General features: G+C 42.0%; 1 protein-coding gene across 3 annotated transcripts in view; it reads right to left on the bottom strand.

Annotated features, from left to right (window-relative positions):
- WDR17 (WD repeat domain 17) overlaps positions 1 to 26,564 on the bottom strand; it is a 65,166-nt gene that overhangs the window by 1,978 nt on the left and 36,624 nt on the right. For 2 of the 3 annotated variants that reach the window (XR_008933504.1, XM_056855253.1), the window contains exons 12-26: positions 25,707 to 25,871; positions 23,259 to 23,461; positions 22,963 to 23,112; positions 22,591 to 22,721; positions 21,340 to 21,465; positions 18,492 to 18,647; positions 16,994 to 17,058; positions 16,399 to 16,531; positions 15,596 to 15,687; positions 13,701 to 13,800; positions 11,445 to 11,584; positions 4,311 to 4,422; positions 2,753 to 2,894; positions 2,557 to 2,659; positions 755 to 856 (exon numbers count right to left, since the gene is read on the bottom strand). Coding sequence is in view for 2 of the 3 variants with exons in the window: in XM_056855253.1 (XP_056711231.1) it covers positions 755 to 856; positions 2,557 to 2,659; positions 2,753 to 2,894; positions 4,311 to 4,422; positions 11,445 to 11,584; positions 13,701 to 13,800; positions 15,596 to 15,687; positions 16,399 to 16,531; positions 16,994 to 17,058; positions 18,492 to 18,647; positions 21,340 to 21,465; positions 22,591 to 22,721; positions 22,963 to 23,112; positions 23,259 to 23,461; positions 25,707 to 25,871 (1,920 nt within the window). In the remaining variant the exon portion in view is untranslated. The remainder of the gene's footprint in view (positions 1 to 754; positions 857 to 2,556; positions 2,660 to 2,752; positions 2,895 to 4,310; positions 4,423 to 11,444; positions 11,585 to 13,700; positions 13,801 to 15,595; positions 15,688 to 16,398; positions 16,532 to 16,993; positions 17,059 to 18,491; positions 18,648 to 21,339; positions 21,466 to 22,590; positions 22,722 to 22,962; positions 23,113 to 23,258; positions 23,462 to 25,706; positions 25,872 to 26,564) is intronic. The other variant, XM_056855254.1, reaches the window with a different exon arrangement.

Raw genomic sequence — 26,564 nt, 5'->3', positions numbered from 1 at the left:
AAGAAAAATACCTGATGGCCTACATGTCACAGAATAGCAAGCTGCCCTTGACTTCCTGCACACCCCAATAATGACTTCCATCTTTAGCAGCCATAATTCAATTCCATCTGAACAAACTACAACTCTACACACATGAACACACATGAAGCCGCCTTATACCAAATCAGACCCTTGGTCCATCAAAGTCAGTATTGTCTACTCAGACCGGCAGCGGCTCTCCAGGGTCTCAGGCAGAGGTCTTTCACATCACCTGCTTGCCTAGTCCCTTTAACTGGAGATGCCAGGCATTGAACCTGGGACCTTCTGCATGCCAAGCAGATGCTCCACCACTGAGCCACAGCCCCTCCCCCAAGCCCCTCCCATAAAGTATTACATACAACTAGGTTAAAAAAATGGTCAATTATTGCAAAGTATTAAGGTGGAAAGCCCAAGTCCCTCACAATGAGGAATGTAATTTGTTTTTGTATGTTGATGCCAAACCCCAATTAAGTCAAATAGTCATTGCACAGAACTTGTAACTGCTGTTAAATTGGTTAAAATCCATTTGAGCTACATTAGTCACATTTCAAAAGGATTTATGAATTTTCAAAAGCTAATGGGACAACAGTAGTAGTTTGTGGAAATTGTTTTTGCAGTTACTGGCAGACTGGGATTCCAGATTAATTAACTACGGGGAAACAGGAAAGTATACAAGCACATTGTAATCCCAGCTGAGACTTTTTGATGTAACAGTTATAGAAACAAAGGCTGTTACCTTGTATATTCATAAAGTGCAGGTACAATACTAGCATACTGTCTTCTAATAGCCAGCAGAGCACCAATATAGCCACACAGTATTAACAACTCATTTCGAAGTCTGAAACAAAATTGTATTAATAAAAAACAACCAAGATTCTATTATCTTGCACCATTAGTTTTGCAAGAGGATTATTGACACACAAACACCCCATGCCCCCTTAGATAAACAGATACCACCACTTCAGCTAAAGACTGTTTCCCACAAAAAAAAGAGAGAGAGAGAAGGAATACAGCAGAGCAAAGTTACGCTTTTGTGTTTTCAGAGGACAACAGACACACAGCAAACAGGTCTTTTGAACTTGGAAAAGATGACTTAATGCCTCTATGTACTGATGCTGTATTTTTATGAAAGAAAAGCTCAGAAGCCTTTCTGAAGTCAGCAACACTGAACATATCCTAGTTTCTCAATGTATTGTGTTACAAAGAATTCTAGGTTGGCAATTGCATAAAAGTGCTGTTTCACCAGTAATATTCCAGACAACTAGAAATAAATACATTGCACATGTTGCCACAGCTACAATTGTAAGTCTTGGATTGGTCATCTCTGATTATATTAGATTCCCTTTGGTTATGTCAGAGCTATACAAGCATTCCATCCGTTTTTTTCCCCATCCTAGTTTTAAAAGAGGAAATGCCATTTATTTATTCATTTTGTTATTAGCAAATCAAAGCGGCAAGAAAAATGTATGGCTTTTAAAAAAGTTGGCACCTTATTTATTTCATTCACACAATTGTGTGGAAAGGTGCCAAGCCCCACCGACACCCCCCATGCCATACAGCAGCTAGGGTTTAGATGAATGCTACCGAGCACAAAGGGAGCACCCTCCTCACGCCCCACCCCTCGCCACACAGCTGGTGAATGGGTGGCTTAGATAAACTCCCTTCATCAATCAGGCCTCAGAGTGGTTGCCAGGTTTTCCAGCTCATCTCATTAAAAAAAAAATCTATTATTTATTTTTCCGGGCTCCAAATAACCGGTATGGTATGAAACTGACACAAACCAACTCCAGCACAGAATGAGAAACTCATGCCCTGCTAGACTTCAATGTTCCACAGGGCATGTAAGACAGAGTTATTCCACTAGGCATACTACTACCATCAAAACTGCTGATTTTTTAATGCTTAGAGCACTACTTTGCTGTGTGCTGAGCTTGTAATTGGATTTTATTGAAACTGTCATTTTTAAAAAATTGTTATTGTATTACTATGTTGTTAATCACCCCAAGCCCCATTTGGGAGGATAGGCAGGATAAAAATCTAATAAAATAAGTTAATAAATAAATTAATTAATTAAAAATTAAAAAAAGGGGAAAAAAACAGAGTCTGCAAACACCAGATACTGGTATTCCTAATTAATCCTGAATATTTTCAGGCTTTTTCAGGACCCATTTTTCAGTATCCCTTAGATAGCCAGTGTTGTATAGTGGTTAAGAGTGGCAGACTCCAATCTGGAAAACAGGGTTAAATTCCCCACTACTCCACATGAAGCCTGCTGGGTGACCTTGGGCCAGTCACAGTTCTCTCAGAACTATCTCAGCCCACACAGAGGCAGGCAATGGCAAACCACCTCCAAATTTCTCTTGCCTTGAAAACTCTACGGGGTTGCGATAAGTCAGCTGTGCTTTGACACATACAAAATCCCAGATATATTTGGGAGACACAAATATTTTCAGCTCAGGAATATCCAAGTGCACATCTGTAAAAGTAATTAAAATAGTCAACATTTGCTTACTTAGCTATAGGGAGAAATATACTTACTCGCTACATTTATGCAGCAACAGCCTCTCTGTGCGTATATAACTTAGAAGATCAAGAAATGGGCAGACTGAGTCAAGGGTCCAACCAGAGTTACTAATTTGTTCTGAGAAATGGAAACAAAAAAAAATCAACATCTGCAGGACAGAGAAACCAAGCAAACAAATGTACATCTTTTCCCTATTATTTAGAACCTTACCTTTGACATACTTAATGCCTATAGGAAGTGCTTTTTCTGGTTCTATAGTCAACAAATAATACTTTATTGACCCAAATGTATTTCCTTCAGTTTCAGCTGTTTGTGCTAATTGCATACATTCTTCTACATCTGGTAGGCTGCACTGAAAAAGAAAACATTTACAGGATAAATTAATGCCATTTGTACATAAGAACATAAGAAAGGCCATGCTGGATCAGACCAAGGTCCATCAAGTCTGTTTACACAGTGGCCAACCAGGTGCCTGTAGGAAGCCCACATACAAGACGACTGCAGCAGCATTGTCCTGCCTGTGTTCCACAGCACCGAAATAATAGGCCTGCTCCTCTGATCCTGCAGGGAATAGGTATGCAACGGGACTAGTATCCATTTTTACTAGTAGCCATGAATAGCCCTCTCCTTCATGAAAAAGTTATTCCATTGCAAGGTATAAAGTTGGTATGGTGCACAACAGAGGCTTGATCCAGTTGAACAAGAAAGCAGTGCCAACACATGGAGAAGTCTTGCAGAGTTCTTGTCTCATCCACCAACATGAGCACACAAGTAGGCATTGAGGGAACAGAAAGGCCATGCGCAACTTTCATATCTGCAATGATTACTCTGTCTCTGCACTGTGCAAGTGAGTTATGCTCAAGAGCACCAGCAATTTGTAGGTTGAAGTAAAAAAGAGAGAGAGAGGGATGAGTGGAGACATGGGAGGCACACATAGACTTCCCACTTCCTGTAATGCCTGTATGCATGCTGTTCCATTCAAGTTGGCAGGGAGAAGGAAAACAGGGTTCTGTTGAGTTTTGTAGGTCTTCACTGAATGTAGCGATTATATCTGCACTTGACTGGATCAACCTCAAACAAAGCTACAGTACCATTTGCTTCAGGAAACTGTAATGATATCTAAGGTAAGGTAAAGGTCCCCTGTGCAAGCACCGGGTCATTCTTGACCCATGGGGTGACGTCACATCCCAACGTTTCCTAGGCAGACTTTGTTTACTGGGTGGTTTGCCAGTGCCTTCCCCAGTCATCTTCCCTTTACCCCCAGTAAGCTGGGTCCTCATTTGACCGACCTCGCAAGGATGGAAGGCTGAGTCGACCTTGAGCCGGCTACCTGAAACCAACTTCCATTGGGATCGAACTCAGGTCGTGAGCAAAGCTTTGGACTGCAATTACTGCAGCTTACCACTCTGCGCCACGGGGCTCTTATAATGATATCTAGCCTACATGAAAGTTTTTCATGCTGATGTCATTACAGTAAAACTCTAAAATCATAATTCAGCATCTCTGTTATGTATATAAACTTCATCTGTATATAGGTAACTTTTCTCTATAAGAGAGAAATGATCAACTTATCCAATACCTTTGTCTCCCTGCACACACGTGACTCAGAGAGCAAATATGAAGCACAAGGAAACAGAATGAACAAACAAGATAATGATTAAAATAGTTTTATCCCAGCTATCATAAATATATCTAGATGTTAAATAAATTTAAAACATTATCTGCTATCGATGTAAATAATTAAGAGAGAGTGGCCTTTTAAACGTACCTTTTCATGTAAGTCATTTATCTCTGCTGTGCCTCCAGGATAGAAAGCACACAGCTTTACTAAATGTAGCTCATTATTAGGAATCATCATAAGAAGATCTGTAGCTAAATCCCTGTGGGAAACAACAGGAAGAGGTCCCAGTCACTTAGCAATAAGTAAAGGTGGGAAAGCAATGTTAGAGTTAAGATTGCATGGATGCTTCTTGTTCCCCTCCTATCTCATTAATGAACTGTAAAACTAGGTAAGGTGAAGCAATTCTGAGTGTTGCAATCAGCTCTAAGAGTAGTAATGGGGGAGACAGGGAAATACAGAAATGAGAGAAGAGGCTATGACCCTTTAGTGGAAATGTGAAAGAGCATACTAATATTGCGCACACCAGATTCCTAGGGTATTAGCAAAGAGCCATATAAACAATACTGATGTCTATCAATGGCAATCTGAACATGCCTTGGTGAAATCTAAAATGAGGTTTTACAAACAAAAATCTTGGTCAAGTGGATTTATTATTCAAAGTTGAAAGCATTTTTTTTTAAGAATGGCTAAATAAATGTCTCCAGAGAGTTTCATGTGTGTTCTTGGGCGGGGGGGAATGGTTTGGGGTAAGGAAATGTTTGTATATCTATACCCATCAATTAATAAGCCATTTGGCAAGCAAATGAATGGTTTCTAGTGTACAACTGTCTAGATAATGGGTAAAGATATGCATAATGTCCCCACATACACTAATAACCACAGGCATCTTAAGGACATGTCTTTACTCTTTGCTTGCAAAGCTCCTCAGATATCCATATTAATGTTTCTTTTGAAACCTATTCTACTTGGATATTATACAAATCATGCAATATATATATTACTCTATTAGAAAGCCAACAACGGCCTTTTAATCTAACTATAAAGAGCATGGGTTGAATCCAGCCACCTTTTTCAATCTCATCTAATTCCCATCCTTACTACAACCCCTCTCCCACGTGGCTTTTGTCCATGCAGAGCCCAGGACCCCCAGTAGGGCTGCCAACCTCCAGGTACTAGCTGGAGATCTCCTATTACAACTGATCTCCAGCCAATAGAGATCTGTTCACCTGGAGAAAATGGACACTTTGGCAATTGGACTCTATGGCAAGAAGTCCCTCCCCTTTCCAAAACTCCTCCCTTCTCAGGCTCCACCCCCAAAACCTCCCACCTGTGGTGAAGAGGGACCTGGCAACCCTAACCCCCAGCATAGCCTTTTTGGTGGTCAAAGGGGACAGCCTCCTCCCCTATACAGCTGTGGAAATCCTGGTTGGATCCAACCCGATGCTTTGTAGAAGGCTGATTAGAAAGTCTCTAGAAACAAGTAAGTACCTGCATCCAAGGGATGGAAAGCTTTAAAAAGATATTCAAATTGTAATGAAGAACAACAGAAATCAAAAATGAACCAACACAAGGCAAATTGGGAGCAGGGAGGCAGGAGCAAGGAAAAAAAAACAGGATACAAATAAGCAGAAACAGAAAACATACAACTCACCAAACTGCTACCCTAGTCATTTCAGCTCTGAGACACACACATCAATGGTTGGTTCTGTTTTCCAACATGTAAAATGTTTTGTCTCAAATCTCATAAACCCCATTTCTTTAAAAAAAAAAAACCTAACCTATGAGACTATAGCCATCAATCAAAACATATTTTCTTTTGTCTTATTGGAATAGCCTGTATGCTATATAAAGATTGTAATTTCCAATCTACTGCAGGCATATGAACTGTAAAATAAAGAGACACAACTAAGAAGGAAAACATTCTCATATCAGGAAACAAAGGACAAAGTTGTACAATGTGGTAGCATTTGTTCTTTAGAAGAAGAAGAGTTGGCTTTTATATGCCGACTTTCTCTACCACTTAAGGAAGAATCAAACCGGCTTACAATCACCTTCCCTTCCCCTCCCCACAACAGACACCCTGTGAGGTAGGTGAGCCTGAGAGAGCTGTGACTAGCCCAAGGTCACCTAGCTGGCTTCATGTGAAGGAGTGGGGAAACCAACTCAGTTCACCAAATTAGCGTCCGCCACTCTTGTGGAGGAGTGGGGAATCAAAGCTGGTTCTCCAGATTAGAGTCCACCGCTCCAAACCACCATTCTTAACCACTACACCACGCTGGCTCCCTTTAGTCATTCATGACATTGCTCTACCTCTATAAAGTCAGATACCACAAGCATAGCATTTGCAAAGAATGAAAGGGGCTATGGATGATTAACAAGTAAGAATGGAACTCCTCAGCCATACCAGCATGCACCATGTTCAGGGCAGAAGGAGTATAGTCTCATCACCGCCTAGTAAATGAAATATAGTAGGCTGCACGCATCCCACTTGGGTCAATTTTAAGCCCAGGGGGAGAAAATGCAGTTAAATGAGCAGTACCCCCCATTTGCTTTTCTTGGGTGTCTCTTGCATAGACCTTAACAGCTGTGGGCCTATATAGATCTGTACCTCTTCTTTACATCTGATCAGCTTGCTGTGTTGGGGAAAAAAAGGATGCTAAGCATCTGGCTTTTATTATGCATGGTAACATTAGTGGGGGAAATGAGCTGTTCAAAATATTGTTGAAGGCTTTCACGGTCAGAGTTCATTGGTTCTTGTAGGTTATAAGGGCTGTGTGACCATGGTCTTGGTATTTTCTTTCCTGACGTTTCGCCAGCAGCTGTGGCAGGCATCTTCAGAGGAGTAACACTGAAGGACAGTGTCTCTCAGTGTCAAGTGCGTAGGAAGAGTAATATATAGTCAGAAAGGGGTTGGGTTTGAGCTGAACCATTGCCCTGCAAAAAGTATCAAAGGTAATGTGCTAATCATTGTCCTGTAAGTATCAAGATAATGTGCTAATGAGGGTGTGGTATGTTAATATGGAACCATTGTATCCTGAAGTGATCTGTTAATGTATGAAATCCAAAGCTAATCCGCATGGCTATTGTGGACTGTAGTCTTTGTTAGTCTGGAGGTTTTCAGGACAGGAAGCCAAGCCTTATTCATTCTTAAACTCTCTTTTCTGTTAAAGTTGTGCTGATGTTTATGAATTTCAATGGCTTCTCTGTGCAGTCTGACAAAATAGTTGGTAGAATTGTCCAGTCTTTCAGTGTCTTGGAATAAGACCCTGTGTCCTGTTTGTGTCAGTCCATGTTCAGCCACTGCTGATTTCTCAGGTTGGCCCAGTCTGCAGTATCTTTCATGTTCTTTTATCCTTGTTTGTATGCTGCATTTTGTGGTCCCGATGAAAACTTGTCCACAACTGCAAGGTATACGATATACTCCTGCAGAGGTGAGGGGGTCTCTTTTGTCTTTTGCTGATCGTAGCATCTGTTGTATTTTCTTGGTGGGTTTAAACACTGTTTGTAGGTTATGTTTTTTCAAAAGTTTCTCCATCCTATCAGTGACTCCTTTAATAAATGGCAAGAATACCTTTCCTACGGGAGACTTTTTTTCCTGAGTTTTCTGATTTTTGTTTGGTTTAATGGCCCTTCTGATTCCATTTCTGGAATAGCCGTTCATGAAAAAGTTATTCCATTGCAAGGTATAAAGTTGGTATGGTGCACAACAGAGATTTGATCCAGTTGAACAAGAAAGCAGAGTATATCGTATACCTTGCAGTTGTGGACAAGTTTTCATCGGGACCACAAAATGCAGCATACAAACAAGGATAAAAGAACATGAAAGATACTGCAGACTTGGCCAACCTGAGAAATCAGCAGTGGCTGAACATGGACTGACACAAACAGGACACAGGGTCTTATTCCAAGACACTGAAAGACTGGACAATTCTACCAACTATTTTGTCAGACTGCACAGAGAAGCCATTGAAATTCATAAACATCAGCACAACTTTAACAGAAAAGAAGAGTTTAAGAATGAATAAGGCTTGGCTTCCTGTCCTGAAAACCTCCAGACTAACAAAGACTACAGTCCACAATAGCCATGCGGATTAGCTTTGGATTTCACACATTAACAGATCACTTCAGGATACAATGGTTCCATATTAACATACCACACCCTCATTAGCACATTATCTTGATACTTACAGGACAATGATTAGCACATTATCTTTGATACCTTTTGCAGGACAATGGTTCAGCTCAAACCCAACCCCTTTCTGACTATATATTACTCTTCCTACACACTTGACACTGAGAGACACTGTCCTTCAGTGTTACTCCTCTGAAGATGCCTGCCACAGCTGCTGGCGAAACGTCAGGAAAGAAAATACCAAGACCACGGTCACACAGCCCAGATAACCCACAAGAACCAATGAGCTGTTCAATTTGCTGCCATGACTTGGGAAGTCCTCAGGGAGGGTCGTTCACAAAATTTGAGATCCTCGCCCTAAAATAAACCTTTCCAATACATTTATTTTATTCACAAGGGTTTAGCAGCTACAGCCAAAACAGTTCTCTTGAAAGACTGTTGCTGAACTGTGGTCTGCTACTACAGGACAATTGTGTGTGTGTAAAGTGCCGTCAAGTCGCAGCCGACTTATGGCGATCCCTTTTTGGGGTTTTCATGGCAAGAGACTAACAGAGGTGGTATGCTATGCCAGTGCCTTCCTCTGTACAGCAACCCTGGTATTCCTTGGTGGTCTCCCATCCAAATACTAACCAGGGCTGACCCTGCTTAGCTTCCCTGTTTGTTTTCCCGCCACAGTAACTCCTGATATTAGATCTGTCTGCTTCAACTTTTTAGAACACTGGTGTTAATAGCTATCTCCCAATATTTTGCTTGGATGAGAAAAACATAAAGAAAAAAAATTAAGGTTTTGAAGTGATCTAGACTTACGCAAAGAAAAGCAATTAACACAATTACATTAGAAACAGGAGAAATTAATGCCGAATGTTTCTACATTATCTGAATCGCAATTAAGAAGTATGATGTACATAATGATTTTTTTGCTCATGCTAACCTGTGCAAACTATATTTCCCCCTTACTGATTTTCTATACTGAATCTGTTTTATGAATAGTACATATTCTTAGGGAACAAACCTAAGTAGGTCTACTCAGAAGGAAGTTTTATTTTATTCAATGGGGTTTACTTCCAAGAAAGTGTTCTTAGAATTGCAACCTTATTGTGTAACAAGGCTGTAGAGTCAGACCTTAATTCCTCAAATTAAACCAAATTACCTCTATTCTTTAATTTAACAAATTGTCACCTCCTTGGAAATGGCTATTATACTGGTACCTTGCTGTCTGCTTTTCCCTGTTGTGCAAAGTGAGAGCAGCAGCAAATGGAGAAAGTGATGCAAAAGACAATCTAAGTGACCGGAGCATTTTTCCAACCAGAAATTAGCAGATGTGCATAGCATTTCCACTTTTCTGTCAATCTTTCTTGATTCTATATAGCTAGAAGTGAGTCCTGTTTGCTTGCTATTTCATTCTTCTTTGGTGCTGTATCTACCGAGTGGCCACAGGGGCAAACATTTTGTTTGTAGCCTCTGGAATCCAGATAATGCTGCAGACTTGGAAGAGGGCAGACAAAATCAGGGGTTACTTTTCCCTCTCCCCTCTGTAGGCAGTGTGCCTTGCAGGGGAAGGAGGCAAGCATTTTGCAAGTACCCTCAGAAAGACAGGCAGTCACAAGCAGGACTACAAATCAATGTGCTCATCGCAAAATTAACCAAGGGCGGAGGGAGACAGAGGCAAACATTCTCCACAAAAAGCAATCCGATAAAGAGAGACAGACTAAGAATCAAACCGGACAAGATGCAAAATATGTGATAAAGAAAGACATGAACTTTCTTTAAAGAAAGGTTTGAACTTTCTTTACATCAGAAATCAGTGATGAGGATCATTCTGAGAACTCTCAACATCTTTAATTTTATTTGAAAAGCAGCCAGGTTGGGGAGACTGATTTATGCTGTGACCTCAAGCTAGGTACGAAAGTATGGAAAAGAAAGGCAACCTTTTTATCTCTGGACCAGATGAGGCTATCTGAACATACTTATGCACCATGCTCCCTGTTTGCACATAAAAAACCATGGGACTGGGTGTACGCGTGTGCATTTATTTTTAAATACACATGCAATCAAGGGTAGTTGACCCTACTCCCTCCAGTGTCTTATCTCAATACACCCAGTTTGCTGATTCAATAATTTTCCTCCTAGCCTAACTCCAATACTGGATGCCAGTCAGGTTAGCAGAAAAATAAGCATGTGCCTGTGTGTGTGTGTGTGTGGGGGGGGGCAGATTAGCTTCCCTTGCCTGCCCCACATGCTCCATTTTGGTTTAAAAACCAGTCGCACCCCTACTTGAAGATCTCAGGAAAGGAGGAAATACCCACTCATGCAGAAACATCGACGGTCTCCTTGTTACTACTCTGCAAGGGAGAATGGGTCACTTGCCTACAAAACAGGGGCATTTTTTCTCCTATCTGAGTGGATTTCAGCTGGCAGGCAAGAGGGAAGGAAGTGACATTCCTGAGAACTCCATTCCAATTACTGGCACACAATTAAATTATAGCTGAAAATGTGTTTCCCTTTGAAATCGACAGAGAGGCAAAAGAAGTAAAATAAAAGGTGTCATATCTATAATGAAGAAAAAGGATATGCAAAATCAACCGAAAATAAAAACAACTACCATTTCTCTGCACCATCCCTAACGTGAAACCAGGAACTGCATGTGAAAAAACAAAAACAAAATGTTTTGCTGGGCACACACCAATGATCTATGTTGAGGCTGATTCATATGACTAGGGTCCTGCCCCCCCCCACAAAAGTCCCTAAAGTGCTCATGTGAATTGGCTCTAAATAGAGCAAGGAGAAGTGTAATAGATAGAAGAGTAAGGGCAACAGCAATTACACAGATTTTGTTTGATGCACCTTCAGTTATTTAAGCAGAACACATACAGCTCTCTCAAAAAACCAACCCCTGCATAATAATACTTAAGCAATACTGAAATGTTTGGAATCAGCTGAATGAAATTTCCTGGTCAGAAGTCCTGCTAACTTTACAAGGAATTTTTCTGCTATAAAGACCTGTTCATACATAGTATGATAAAGACACTACCATAGCTTAACAGCCTGAGAAATTCTTCAGGATATTAATTAGAATTATGGAAGTCCTTTGTTTTATAATAATGTCTATGGTTTTATGGGGGGGATTCTTTGGAGTAAGAAGTTCTTACCATGTTGTTATAGTCATACATTTTCTTGCTAGCAACTCTAGAGCATAATGTGTTGCTTGCGCTGCACATTCTCCTAAGACAGTACCCATACTGACTGCCAACTCCAGTTCATTTCCACGAATCAGGTTTGCCATGGCAAGCTTGCTCAATAAGAAAATCATATCATTAAGTGTCACAAGCACCTTCAGAGGATTTCACTGAGACTAGCATGCTAACATTGATTTGCAAGGCTACATTACAGAGTGAACAAGAACATGCATTATTTAATCACAGAGCCGGCCCTCTTGGATTCATTATATAATTTCCCCCCTCTTTAGTCAAGAAATCTAAACAACAAGTTGATTGAATACACAAGTTGAATATACAAGTTGAAGAGATACACAGGGTTGAATCCAATCAGCTTTTCTGCTGGTGAAAAAGGGATGAAGGATCCCCCTTTGATCCCCTAAAGGGCGCTTAAGATCCTGGAATCTGCATGGACAGAAGACATATGGGATGGGGATTGTAGTAAAAAGGGAATGGAGTGAGATTGTGTGGAAAAGCCAGCTGGATTCAAGAGTCGAGCTATTGCCCATTTGAGGGAAACTACATTATGAAAACAGGAAATTTTGTACTCATCTGACCTTCTCAAGATGAAAAGCAGCCAGAGATCACACAAAGACTGAAAGTAGCAATGGCAGCAGAAACTGTACTTTTCAAAATATCAAGTTACATTAATGACTGCGCCCCCTACAGGTCAGATCTACATGTTACAGAGAATTTGTGGCTCCCAGCAGAAGCAGCAGCATTGCATCTCCGTCTTTCTCCTCTCACTTAACATGCAATGCGACAAAAGAATGATGGGAAAGCCTCAAATGGGCCTACCTGAGGGGAATTTCTACAGGATCTTTTAAGTCCTGACTACAAATTCTTCCCCAGGGTTTATTCACAGTAGCTGACGCCTTAGACACATCCCCCTTTCAGAGGTCATCAAGGAAGCATTCTGATTGCAAGATCTACGATTCCTGCTGCCTCCCTGGGGGATCTGTTCAGCTTCACCCAATACCCACTACTCTTCAGATCTGTATGACTAAAGAAAAAGGGGGGTGGAGGAAAGAAAGGGTAGACGTGGGGGGGGGGAATCAAACAGAATCTTACGGTTTTGGAAAATGGAATAAAATTAAGAATAATTTTTCTATTGTGGCTTTGCATTGATGGTAGTTTACTGAACTAACCCTAAGAGACTTAATTGCCCCCTAAGAATCAGCATATACCTTAATATCAATAGCTCAATATCTAGAAGGAGTAATGCTTAAAGGTGGATTTTCTCCTTTATACCGCTTGCCTAATCAGTAACAGATTAGTCTTATTATCCTTTGTAATGTTGGGCGCAGCCAATGGGGAAGTTAGCTTTGAAGCTGGCCCTGCCAAATCAGAAAGTTAACAACTAACGGAACACGGGAATTTCACTATCAAATGTTTCACTGTTTATTTAGGTTTCATTCTTCTTTTCCACAAACATTTAAAACACAAATCCCTTATTGTGTAAAGGTAATCTAAAGAGAAAGTACTTGCTAATTAACAAAAACATTTAGATTGTACGATAGTTGCTTTGAAGGAGATAATTGATGGTTCATATAAAATAGAAGATAACTTTCATCTACTGCATCTCCTTGGCTGCTGCTTGCAGGGATAGGAAAATGCTTCATATGTTTTATATCTTTACAATGTTATAGGAGGAAAGAGGAGAAGAAGCTTCTTTCTTGGCCGCTCCCAATTCTCTGTAAGAGGTAGTGCCAGCCAGACTTTTTGCTCTCTTTCCCCAGCTAAGCTTTGTTCTAGATGGAGGGTAAGCAGGTAAAAAGGGTACACAATTTTGGACAGAGGCAGAGATACACAGCACCGGGGGGGAGGGGTACAGAGGAGCATAGCAGCATCTAGATTACATTGCACCAAACATCTGTTGACTTTCAATGATGTAAAAATTTCTGGTACCAACAGGATAAAAAGATCTGAATGAAATAAAAGGATTCTAAATTCTGCCAATTATGGCTTCCCTGTGTTTTCAGAGACGCTAATGCATCTTTAATGTGTATCTTTATTCTACGCTGACCATTGGGTCAACCTCTTGGATACCCCAGTGATGTAAAAACAAGATTTATTTATGCATAACAGTACGGCATTGTATTTAATGGAATGCATTCTCGGATTGTGCAAAATAACAAGTAACTAATCACTGTTTCTATTTCGGTACAGAGTAAATAGTAAATGCTTTACCTCGATATTCTCAACAGCTAAATGGCAACAGGCAGCTTGCACTGCACAGCCATCCTGGAAATACCACTCAGCCAGTTCTTTACTGACTTCATGTAGGAGTCTGCAGGAAACAAAATAATGTGTTTGGATTAAATAGCTAGAACTAGAGAAGTCTACTGGATGTGGTTCATACATCAGCCTTCAAAGTTTTGAAACTTTTTTTTTTTTATAAATTTTTATTAAGATTTTTTTAACAATAAAAAATATCAAACAAAAAAACAATACATGTAACAACAATAACAAAAAAAAGTAACAAAAATTACAAAATACATAATACAAACTTGGAGGAGTATCCATATATCTCATTTATTACAATCTCAAATATCAAAGTTCTTATATTAAAAAAGAAAAGAAAAAGATACCCCTTCCCCCACCACCCACCATTAAGAGTGACCCTTCACCCGACTTCCGCAGCAGGTGTCTAATCAGATTTTACTATTAAAAATACAAAGGTATAAAATTACTCTAGTTTCTACAACTCGTTAATTATAACCATAAAATCCATTTTTGCCATCTTATCCCAATATGAGGCGGCCTTTGACCAAGTTTGTTTAAACTTTTCCATATCTTTCCCATGTAGGAAATCTGTTAATTTGGCCATCCTCATATATATCCATATCTTCTCTCTCCAGATATTAATTGAGGGTTTATTCACTTGCTTCCAAACTTTAGCTATCACAATTCTTGCAGCAGCAAAGCTATACTGGCAGACAATTCTGTCTTCATCATTGATATTTTTTGGTGGTATTCCCAATAAGCAAAAAGTTTTGAAACATTAAGTCAGCATCACAAACCATTGGGGTGAAGCAGCTAATCAGAGAAACCAACTTTTTTTGCGGTGACATAAGACAGTGACTTGCACTGCCACCAGCAACCTAGCTAGAACCAGCCACCTCTGGCTCACCCCCTAGGCATTCATTCCCCTTCTACCCATCCCTTAAAGTTCGCTCTGATTACTTGCATTCCAATGGATTGCAAGACCCAGGGGATGGTGCATAAGGGGCTCAGAGGGGATCCTGCCAGAACAAGGCGTGAGCCCTGGTGCAGCAGTGTCAGACCCCTGGGGAAGTATCCGGGCTGTAGAGCCAGGCTGCTAACCGAGCCATACGGTGGAGTCAGCTCTTTGACTCCTGATCACAAGTGCATCAGCAGCAGGAGAGCACATGGTTCGAGAGAAAAGAAGATGCAAATCGACCAAGTGGGCCTATCGAAAACAGCCACTGCCAGAATGCATTCTACATCTGAAATAAGATAATGCAAAATTAAAGCAGGTCTTATTTGTGAAGAAGGAGCCCCGTGGGGCAGAGTGGAAAGCTGCAGTACTGCAGTCAAAAGCTTTGCTCACGACCTGAGTTCGGTCCCGACAGAAGTCGGTTTCAGGTTGCCGGCTCAAGGTTGACTCAGCCTTCCATCCTTCTGAGGTCGGTAAAATGAGTACCCAAGCTTGCTGTGGGTAAAGTCTAGATGACTGTGGAAGGCAATGACAAGCCACCCCGTAAACATAGTCTGCCTAGTAAATTTCGGGATGTGCCGTCACCCCATTGGTCAGTAATGACCTGGTGCTTGCACAGAGGACTACCTTTACCTTTTATTTGTGTTATCAATAAATGGGATGTACAAGTAATGTACAGTTACCCATTTGCTCCAATCAATTCATATTCCTTTTCTTGAAGTAATGTAAAATTGTTTAGAAAGGTATTAGGGAAAATGAAAAACAGTCACTCGCAAACTTGCAGAACAAAAGGTATCAAATCTCATTACCAAATACCATGCATACCAATACACTAAATTTTTCACCCAGCCAGAAAAGATTTACAAAAAAATCATGTGAAAAATAAACTCGCTGCAAGACTCACTCATTGTAATCTTCCAAGTTATTTCCTTCAAAATGTGCTGATATATTTGATGCTGAAGACTGTGATGTTTGCATATTGCCTTCACATGCTGCCTAGAAACAACCAAAATAAAGTCAACCAAAAGCTATGGACTGCTTTCCTCTTGATTGTGTTACTGTCCCTAAAGGAAATGCAAAGCTAGCTTATTAGGTTATGTCTGGAATTCGTTTGCAGAAACCATATTGCAACAGGAGAAGGAAACACGCCCACTCCCATTTTGACAAATATTGTGCAAAGAATATGCAACATTGGGATCGATGATGCACATCATCTCCTCTTGCCACCTAGCACAAAATGTCTACGCTTGGTGCCAATACAAGAAGACAGAGCTCCAGAATGCAATGTAGGAGAAAAACACTGCAGTTCAAAGTTTCTAAATGACAATGCAAGGGATTTCTGGCACATTAGTTTGGCATCTTACACATCTGGTTAATCAGGCTGCAAATTATTTTTTACAAATCTAAACAGAAACATCAATAACTTTGCTAATATTCCTTTAATAATTTCCACTCTGAATCTGACGTTCAGAAACAAAATGGGGCAGAAAAACTACTTGTATTTACTCAGACAACAGTCCAATGAATATGCAAGTAAAATGTTTATAATACCATTGCTGGGTTTGTCTTCACAGGACAAGCAGTAAACAACAGATCATGTTTGAAACGATATACCTCAAACTTAATACAAGAGGTGACAGTATATTCATACCATTACCCCATCTTATCACATTTATTTGCTAGCTGATTTTTAGTACATAGTGGTACCTGTGCAAGAAGCAAAGCTTCTTTAAGTTGGCCTCTTGAAGTATAAAATTTGACAAGTTTCTTCACATCACCAGTAGCTATGCAGTATGGAATAACATCATCATTTTCCTCCTGAATTAACTGGTCAGCTCTCCTAATAAACATTAAAAAAAATCTCAGCTATCAGTTCCTTTGCAGTTTTCACAAAAAAGTGCTTTCACAAATTACAATTAAAAACTGTCTTCCCAAGCATTCTGAGTAATACTCAATGGATCTCCTCAGGTTATCAAATGCATCTTTAACTTTACACAGAATTTGCAAATATTGGTGCTGATGAAATGCTTAGAAGCTGAAGGATGCAGAGCAGAGAGGAGGGCTGGAAGCCCAGCAAGGTAGGATTTTGGAGTTTCTTTCAAACTCTTAACCATGGAGACTGAAAGCTTTATGTCTATATTGTTCGAAGATGATGTTAGTATTTCACTGTACTTCCAACTTACCTACTTTTCCAGCCACAGAGCATCAAAACCTTTCCAACTCACCCCGAACACATTCATAATAAAAAAATACAATTTCCCAAAATTAAACAATCTAATACTGATCTGGCTTCCCCCTTTACCTTTGCATTAGCTTCTTCCAGTATTTCACAGATACTCCAGGTGCAACTGAGAGTGCTTTGTCCCACTAAAACATAGAATACAATGTTATTTCCATCTCAGGACATGCAGGAGATGTGCCATTCAACAATCTCCGAAAAGTACTCCTTATTTTATTTTATTTTATTTTATTTATTTCAATTTATAGCCCACCCTCCCCAGCCAATTTCTAATTATCTCTTTTAGTTAAAAAAAAGGGGGGGATGGATCCAATATGCTTTGAAATTCTTTTCTGGAAATTAGAAGGGCAGAACAATGCATGGTTTTGATGAACACACATCTTCTAATCAACAGTAAATCAGGGCAGGGAGGAAAAGGAATTTGTAGGAGGAAATGGGTAGTTGGTAGCTCATTCAACACTTTCCCTGCCCAATAGTTCTTCCTCGTAATTCCTCCCTTTGGCCCTCTCCTAAGGAGGATATCCCAAAGGGGATATTGCTTCTAAGTATGTAGCTCTGCTCTAACATATATAAAAGGCCTACTACAAAATACAATCAGTGGGGGAACAGACGGGGGCCCTTGGGCACTGCCTGCCTGAAGACCTACTACTGAATACAATTAACGTGACTTCATGCAAGCAAGACTCAATTTGGTACATGTGTGCAGGCATGAGTGTGCCAAAGGTCTGCTCTCGGATACAGGGCTGGCATCAGCATGCCCTGAGGGTGGGGCAGCCGCCATGGATCAGGACCCCTGGTGGGGCCCACTGCTGCTAAGCCCCACCCATGCACCTCCCCTGCCACCTGTCTGCAGGCTCTTCCCCATCTGTTCAGTTGAAGTGCTCCGCCACCCATGCTCTCAGCTGCCAAGCATCTTTGGGGAAGGTAATGTGGGTGGTAAACAGTGGTGGTGCTACTGGTAGCCATGACAGCAACCCTCCCAGCTGCTGTTGAGGAAAGGGGATGCAAGTGGGGCAGGTAACTGAGCATGGGAGACGGGAGGGCTTGTGAGTGACAGAAGGATGAACAGGCAGGCGGGGGGCATGCAGGTGGGCCGTGCAAAGGGAGGCATGACGGAGGGGTCTGGAGTGGGCAGATGGGGGCTGCTGGGCACTGCCTTCCCTTCCCAACCTGGAACTGGCCCTGCATGGATACCCTTAAGGTAACGTTTTTCCCATGGGGGGAAAACAATGAATTTTAAGGACTTTTGTTATGATTATAAATACTTAATTACTACAGCATGTTATCAATGCAGCAGAGTCAGCTTTTCTTTTAAGCAAAGGTATTTGTGCCTTTGGCATAGATACCTAGTAAGGCCCATTGAATTATTTTTTATGACTCTCTCAGTATGTAACCTGGGAAATGGCCAGAGATACAGGTACTGCTGAGAAATCATCACATCTGATCTGAACTGGGAATGGATGTGTGCATGAACACACACACACACAAGGGGAACCCCCTTCTTTTTTCCCTCTGAAGGATATCCGAGCTCACTTCATCGTACAATAATCTAGTACCTTACCTCCCCAAGTTCCACCATAAGTTCACAGTATCTCTGAATTTGCCCAAGCCTCAGGTGTATTTCTGCCGCTTCTTTTAGCCTTTCCTCCTTACTAGGTGCACCAATACCACCTCCAAACTTAGACATTTTTACAGTTGTAAGTTCTTGGGCCTTGGACTGGTAGGAGAAAATGGAAAAATTGTGATTTTTTTCCAAGAAGACTTCCCCCAGCTGTAACACGTGGTATGCTTTTGTGAAAATCCCCCAAACATATGTAGAAATATTGTCGAAGGCTTTCACGGTCAGAGTTCATTGGTTCTTGTAGGTTATCCGGGCTGTGTGACCGTGGTCTTGGTATTTTCTTTCCTGACGTTTCGCCAGCAGCTGTGGCAGGCATCTTCAGAGGAGTGTCCTTCAGTGTTACTCCTCTGAAGATGCCTGCCACAGCTGCTGGCGAAACATCAGGAAAGAAAATACCAAGACCACGGTCACACAGCCCGGATAACCTACAAGAACCATATGTAGAAATGTTCAAATACAGCCTCCTTGAGGGTTCCAGCCTTTCCTATCTTTGCCTATCTGACAATCAGTGACGACAGTGGCAGAGATAAACCAGGAGGGGATGCTCTTTCTGAACTTGGTCCCTGCTTCCCCATATGAGGTGTAAGTCTGCCTCTCTCATCCTCCAAAGTTGTGTTTAGTACTTGTGATGTACCTATTCTCTCCAGGATCAGAGGAGCATGCCTATTACATTAGGTGCTGTGGAACACTGGCAGGACAATGCTGCTGCAGTCATCTTGTTCGTGGGCTTCCTAGAGGCACCTGGTTGGCCACTGTGTAAACAGACTGGACTTGATGGACCGATGTGATCCAGCATGGCCTTTCTTATGTTGATCTCAACCCAATGTCAGAAAATCATAAAACGGTTCCTTTCCTGTATATTACTTGCCTGGACATTTACAGCAAACTCCAAGGATGCATTTTGGGCAAGCCCTGCTGAAATGAAGGAATGCTCTTTTTTGCATCCAACCCATTTGTTTCAGTGAGACTCACACAAAATAAGTTTCCAGAGAATTCACCCTTGGTAATTGTTGAAGACATATGCTAAAATGTTTAACAAGACCATCCTGCCTTAATTGCACCACAGTACTGTTTCTGTCATTTAACAAAAATGTGGACCTTAGTTTACCTATTCTGAAGAAATGCATTTTTCTTTGGAGGTTTATGTTGTTACCTGCCCTGAGATTCGGCTCAGGGGAGGGCAGGATAGAAACCTGAAGTATAAATATAAATAAATAAGTGTAGGTTTGAACTGAGCAAAACCTTCGCCTTTAGTTTTAAAAAGTTCTTCTCTCTCTTGGCACAGAACAGGCAGGAAGGGGCCAGTCAATTCAGTTGCTTTCCAGCCTTACCTCAGCCACCCTTTTAGAAACGCCAGTAGGTCTAGTGAGAGACAATGGGATGGTCAAGCCCCCCACACACCTGCTGGACAGATGATATCCAGCAGGGAACAGAAATTTGGAGGACTTAAGGTGCTAGAAAAACTTCAGGAAAAATTTCCTGGAGCCTTCAGTAAAAGCTTCTTTGACCTGGCCTGACCTGGTCAGTGGGAGGAGAATGGGAGATGATAAAACTCCTGGGTGCGATTCCATAAAGGCAGGCAGAACTCTTGCCTGAGGGCTGCTGGAGGCAGCCGTTGCCATGTGCCAGACTGCATATCTGGGCAGGGGCTTCAAGGTAACAAGGGCCCTTCAGAAAAACTGTAACCTTTTACGTTAAAGAGCCTGCCTGAGGTTGACATCTGCTGGGCATGTTCAGAGGGAGGGTCAGAGGAATTGCATTTTACCCTTCTCATCTGGATCCCTAGCTCAAACTAGTGCTGCACTAAGTGTACGTGTGTGGACATTTTCTTTTTAAATAAATGCTTAATAACTTTTAACGCTGGTAGCGGTTCTCTGTACCACAGTAGACCTCCATAGTTCTGGGCACGTTATTTGAAAAAGGAACACTAGGAAGGCAAGTGGCTACTTCCTCAGTGGCGCATAAGGCAGTAAGCTGTCCCCGTGGTAACCAGACACTAGATAGCGGGATACACAGAGGCGAGGCCTCAGAACAGGACAAGTAAGGTAGGAGCCCTGGCCCTCCCAGTGGGCAATTTCTACAAAGGCCAGGTAGTGGCAGCAGGAGAACGGAGAGAGAGAAAATCCCCTCCAGGTGTTAGGAAAACTAGATGGGTGTCACGTGCCAGGTGGAAACTTTGGGCAGCAACTGGGGCCCAGATGCTTTGGAGGGCATGGCGGAATAGAGCCTGCAGGACTGTTCTGCCACACCTCCTGTTACATGTTATTATTAATTTATTTTATTAGCTTATTGAGGCAGTTCTTATGCTGGAATGAACATTTTTCCAAGAATAAAAACAAAAACAAATTTCTACCAGAAAATAAAGTTTCCACTCACACACAACCAAATGAAGCAAAAGTGATTGAGGGTAGAAATATTATATTCTGAAATCAGACAATCCATTTATATACTTGAGAGTTCTTATTCCATTGATAACTGCTGTACTTCCAAGAAAAAAAATTGTAGGCTAAATCAAATGTTGACTAAACAAACTAGCAAGTCAATACTTCTTGGACTAAAGCAATTAACTGGCTGAAGGAAGCAAAAATGCAAGATTTGTGATAAATGCCTCACACAATGAAATAGGTAACACTTGCACTCAAAAAGTAATGTGAATTTTGACAAATGGTTTCTTGCTAAAGTACAGAGCCTTTTTATAGCAGGAGCCTTGTCTGGTGAAGCGGTAGTATGCCACTTCTTTTGTAACTGAGAGCACTGAAGATGAAGTCAGCCTGCATACGTAGCTTACCATTTTAAATCTAATCAGATGCTTCATGTGCATAATTCCTTTGCAGTAATTCTGAGGAAGTAAGCTATCATCTTGGCCTTTTATAACAGCAACAAGGTCCCATAAATTTTGACTGCCTCCTGGGGGCTGAAATTATACAAACAGAAGAATCCAATGAGGTTTAAGCAGTTTTGAGACGGGCGGCCCATTCCTGAAGGGGGGGAGGTAGATCCGCGGCGCCCAGGAGCAGCGCAGGCCATGCCGCCTCCCAGAGGCTTCCCGGCCTCTGAAAAGACATTTTAAAAGTTTTAAAATAGATTAAATGAAAACGGCCCCATTGAGAACAGCCACAGGGGGCATTCCTGGGGTGAAAGAGGTTAGCAGGCTTGCCTAAAGGCAGTTCCAACCCCAGGAACACCCTGGAAATGCCCCCCAATGCTGGCACGGGCTTTCCCTTCTGGGAATTCCCTACTGGTGTGGCTGCATTGGTGGCAGGGGCCAGCACAGCTCTGCGGCTCCCTGGTGCCGGCAGTTTTGCCCCTGGGACAGCATAAGTGCCCATTATCCTGGGATAAATGGGCAGTTATGCTGGCATGCATAATAACAAGAGATGGATTGACTCAATAAAGGAAGCCACAGCCTTCAATTTGCAAGATCTGAGCAAGGCTGTCAAAGATAGGACATTTTGGAGGACTTTCATTCATAGGGTCACCATGAATCGGAAGCGACTTGACAGCACTTAACACACACATGCTGGCATGGAGTCACGCTGGCTCCTAAGGAGCTTCACCCTCCTTTTTAGGATTGCAGCCTTAAAACTGCGAAGAATATGAATGCATTTGTCAATCAGTACAAAAGTAAAGAAAGATCAGTTCAAAAGTATTTATTAATACTGAATCTAGATAGAAGCACTGGTCTTTTTAACTATATATGTATTGTTGAGTAATATGGATAACAAACAAAAAAGAAATTCTAGATAAAAACACTAGCGAAGGAGAGACATGTTATATACTTAATTATCCATTTATGGCTCATAGTCCTTCCAGGATTTTTGTTTAATTTAGAAGCAACCAACTTTAGTTCAGAAGTACTTAGAAGCAAACCACACTTCAATTAAAAATACAGAATAATAAAAGAAAACTCCAGTTTGTCTCATTTAGATCACAACTTCTATTATGTTGCAAATAAGACAATTTGCCTAATGAGTTTGAGGGAACTAATGCAAATAGCTACATTACATATGCTCAACAATTTTCACTGTTTAGAACTTACCGATAAACATTCTGAGAACCATCTTAGTTTTCTCTCTCGAGAATTACCGGTAAGTTTGTCTACTTCTTGTTTAATATCCCTGGATACCTTGCCACATAGCAAAGGAGAAGCACCGACTTCCACTGCACGGTCTATTAAAACAAAATGGAGGGGGGAACTTAATCAGCAGCCAAACGCAGACATGCATCATATTACAGCCCCTGTCCCACATGCATTTTGTCCATATAGGTCTTATTATCCCCAGAGTAGCCTCCTTTTTTACAAGTGGAAAAATCTGATGTAACTATTCAATTTGGGGCTTTTGGGGGGGGGGGTATAACGATAACCCAATTGCACATAAGTCAATGCACACATATTTGTATATTTACCCACCAGTATGTCCAATAATCTCATCCCATGGTCTGTCTGCCAAGATATTTATTTGAAGAGGGTTTATTAGAGGTGTTAATGACCAAAGTCTCACAGTGGAATCTCGAGAACAAGATGCCATCGTGAAGGGACGACTAGGATGACAAGTTAATCCTAAAAGAAGAACAGTTTTAAAGTCAAATCAGCTACATAATTAATTTTAGTAAAATTAGTTTTAATGCATGGAACTTTTTTAGGGAAATAAGATTGACTGAAAATTTGTAGCTAATTAAAAATTAAAAACTTTAAAACATTTTTACCATAGACATCTGCACCATGATCATACACAGTGTCCAGACAAGTTCCATCCCTTGTGTCCCATACTTTGATTGTATAATCCCAGCTGCCCGATATCAGCAAGTAAGGTATTTCTGAATTCCACAGCAATCCCCGAACTGGTGCTATATGCCCACTAAGAACATTTATACAAGCATCTTGAGTATAATCCCATATTCGAACAGTACTGCAAGTAAGAAGCAAAATATTTTATCATTAACACTTAATTCAAATGCAATTCATGAGAAGAACAGTACGTAACACTGGGTGTTATGGTGTGAGTCATGTTAAATACATTATAAATCACAGAGAAAGTAATAGGACAGCTTCACATAACTGTGGCCATTTGTCTTAGCAGTGGCTCTTTGTAGTCACAGCTGCAGAAGCTCTAATGCACCCACGGACGGAATTCCTTTGGTCCCAAAGATTATCAACTTATTTCAGAGAATCTGTTGAAATCCTCATTCCATTGAAACATATGGAATCAATTATTCTGTTTTCTGCTGCCCATTAAATACAAGTAGCACAACTGCATGCTCATCCTTTCACATTCTAGCTTTCCCCTTTCCACCTTGACCTTTCACCTGTTTGTCCCTCTTTTTTGACCAGGATACTAATATTCAAAGTCACTTGTAGCCTGACTTTCAGGATGACACCATATTTAGAACTCTCTTTTTTTCTTTTTTCGCCATCAAGTCACAGATGACTTATGGCGACCCCTGGTGGGGTTTTCAAGGCAATGGGCGTTCAGAGGTGGTTTGCCATTGCTTGCCTCCACGTCACGACCCTGGTATTCCTTGGAAGTCTCCCCTTCAAATACTAACCGGGGTCGAGGCTGAGAGTGTGTGACTGGCCCAAGGTCACCCAGCATGTTTCTATGGCAGAGTGGGGATTCGAACTTGGGTTTCCCATATTCTAGCCTAACACCTAAACCACTATACCACACTGGCTCTCATTTAGAGCCCTAGGCAATTTTTAAAGAAACAAACACACTGGTGGCAGATAAAGGTACTCTCTACACTGGAAAACCCAGTTTCGTGGCAGAAGGGGCCTCATGTGGCTGAGAAAATGCTTAGTGTCCCAAGACGGACCTGGACCTGGTCCGTCTGGGCCTGAACGACCCCATCACCCCAAATAAGGCACAGGAGATGGGGAGGGCTCGGGAAGGGCCAGGAGCAAACAGGGAACTGACCCCTTACCAGCAGGATTTTTCTTCCCGGCAGGCTCAGCGGCGACGGAAGGGACGACCCTCGAGGAGGCCCAGGCCAGCAGGCCGAGCCGGGAGATAGAAGCCGACCAGCGCCTCGCCACCGGAGGGTGGGGCCGACCACCGGGAGAGGGCCCATGAGAGGCCGCAACAGGAGCGCAGTCGGACGGCGGGCCCCCCGGCAGTTGGGCCGCCCCCGCTGGCCTCCAAGGCAACCTCCCCGCCGCCCAGCTAACAGTTGGACTGGCGCGTCCCGGGCGAGGTCGTGGCGGCACCTCAGCTCTCTGCACAGGAGTCCTTCCCGCAGCCCAGCTGAGAGGCGGCGGGGGGGGGGTGCGGCCCGGGCGGGCAGGCAGTAACTCAGAAGCAGAGGCCAGGCAAGGAAGGCCTGCTTCCGGGGGAGGGCTCTCAGGGCCCTAATAAGGTCTCGGGGGCGGGGCCTGGGAAAGAGGGTGGAGAGCCAGGCCTTTATAAAGGCCACTTGAGCGGAGGCCAGGGAGGAGGAAGGGCAGAAGTCTCCGTGCTGGCGTCTGACAGCGGCAAGATTCTGGCTTCTTCGGAGGGAGAGGTCGACTCGGATTCTCCCTCCGAATGGTCTGAGGCCGAGGAGGCTCCCTTGGCTCGACCCCTGCAGGCTACAGAAGAGCGGCGGGTGGGGAACCCACAGCCCACGGCTCTTACACTTAGGATAAGGGTTGTATTTTTCAACCCAGCACAAATAGCCATTAATGGAGATTACACTCTAGCGACACTGTAGGCTTCACGCAATGCGTATAAAATTATCTTTTTAAAAAATCTAAATAACCTCATAATTTTTCTCTCATGTTGGCCTTCTCTTCCAGCTGCTCATAAAAACCTGTATTGCTAACAAACTATATCCATGCCCCCTCAAAGAGCTCAACTTTCCCCCATCCTTCACGTCCAAGCAAGTAGGAAGTCTGTCCCAATTTGTTGCCTACTCTTGTGGGAAAGCTGAGATGTACTGGGGATGATGCAACTTTTAGTGCCTGCCGTTGTGTTGGCTACTCCCTCAACTACCTCTTAATTTACCAGGGGCTTAATGCACAATGAATATAAGAGAGAAGTAACTGAACCTCTGCCAAGTTGGCCACAGTTCACGTCCTACAACAGCACATGCGGCAAATCTCTTATTAAAGTTATTAGCTATGGATCAAAACCAGTACTTTTCATCTTGGTGGTATCACTTTATCCTAATCATGCTTACCCATCATCTGAGCCACTGCAGAGTATTCCTTCCCTCAAAGGAGACCATCTGACATGAAATACTTTTGCAGTATGCCCACTGAACACTTTCAGTGGCTGATCAGAGCTAGTTGCTAGGTAATAGACACGAACATTTTTATCTTCACATCCTGTGGCTATCATATCTCTGCAAAAGGAGAATATTGTGCACGTCAGCTAGAAATTAACCTTTCAAAATGATAAAATTAACAAATGTAAACAGATTTTTAAAGCTGCCTTTGCGCTGCTTTTGTATTTCAAACATCTAACGGCATCAATTATTATCTCAGAGATGCAGCTAAATTGCTGTTAGCAGCTATTACTTCTAGAAGTCAGTGCTAAGAGGCGACAGCTCAGATATAAGGAAAGAAGGTGCTAAATCACTGCACAGAATTTTTTTGTCCTGGTCTCCATGTCAATCAAATCATGTATACAAACACAAGATATCACTTCTTCCTCTAAACACACAAGGACACAAAAAGCTGCCTCATATTGAGTTATACCACTGGGGTATATAAGGGCCAGTATCGTCTACTTGGGATAGCAGCAGCTCTCCACAGTCTCAAGTGGAGGTCTTTCACATCACCTATGATCTGACTCTATTAACCAAAGCAGCGGTTCCCAAACATCTCCTAGTGCTCCGTGAAGAGATTGGAAAGAAAAATACTACTGTCAATCAATCAATCGACCTTTATTGGCATATACTCAGAAACATGACGTAAGCAGTACACAAAATTCACTGTCCATACATTTTCAATTTAAATATGCTTTAAACTTCAGTCCTAATATTGACAACTTCCATCAAAAATTCCGCCACCTTTAAAGTGACTTCAGGAATAGT

Source organism: Euleptes europaea, chromosome 9, assembly GCF_029931775.1.
Source record: "Euleptes europaea isolate rEulEur1 chromosome 9, rEulEur1.hap1, whole genome shotgun sequence".
Classification (NCBI taxonomy): Eukaryota; Metazoa; Chordata; class Lepidosauria; order Squamata; family Sphaerodactylidae; genus Euleptes; species Euleptes europaea.
This window is presented reverse-complemented; position numbering and strand designations above follow the sequence as displayed.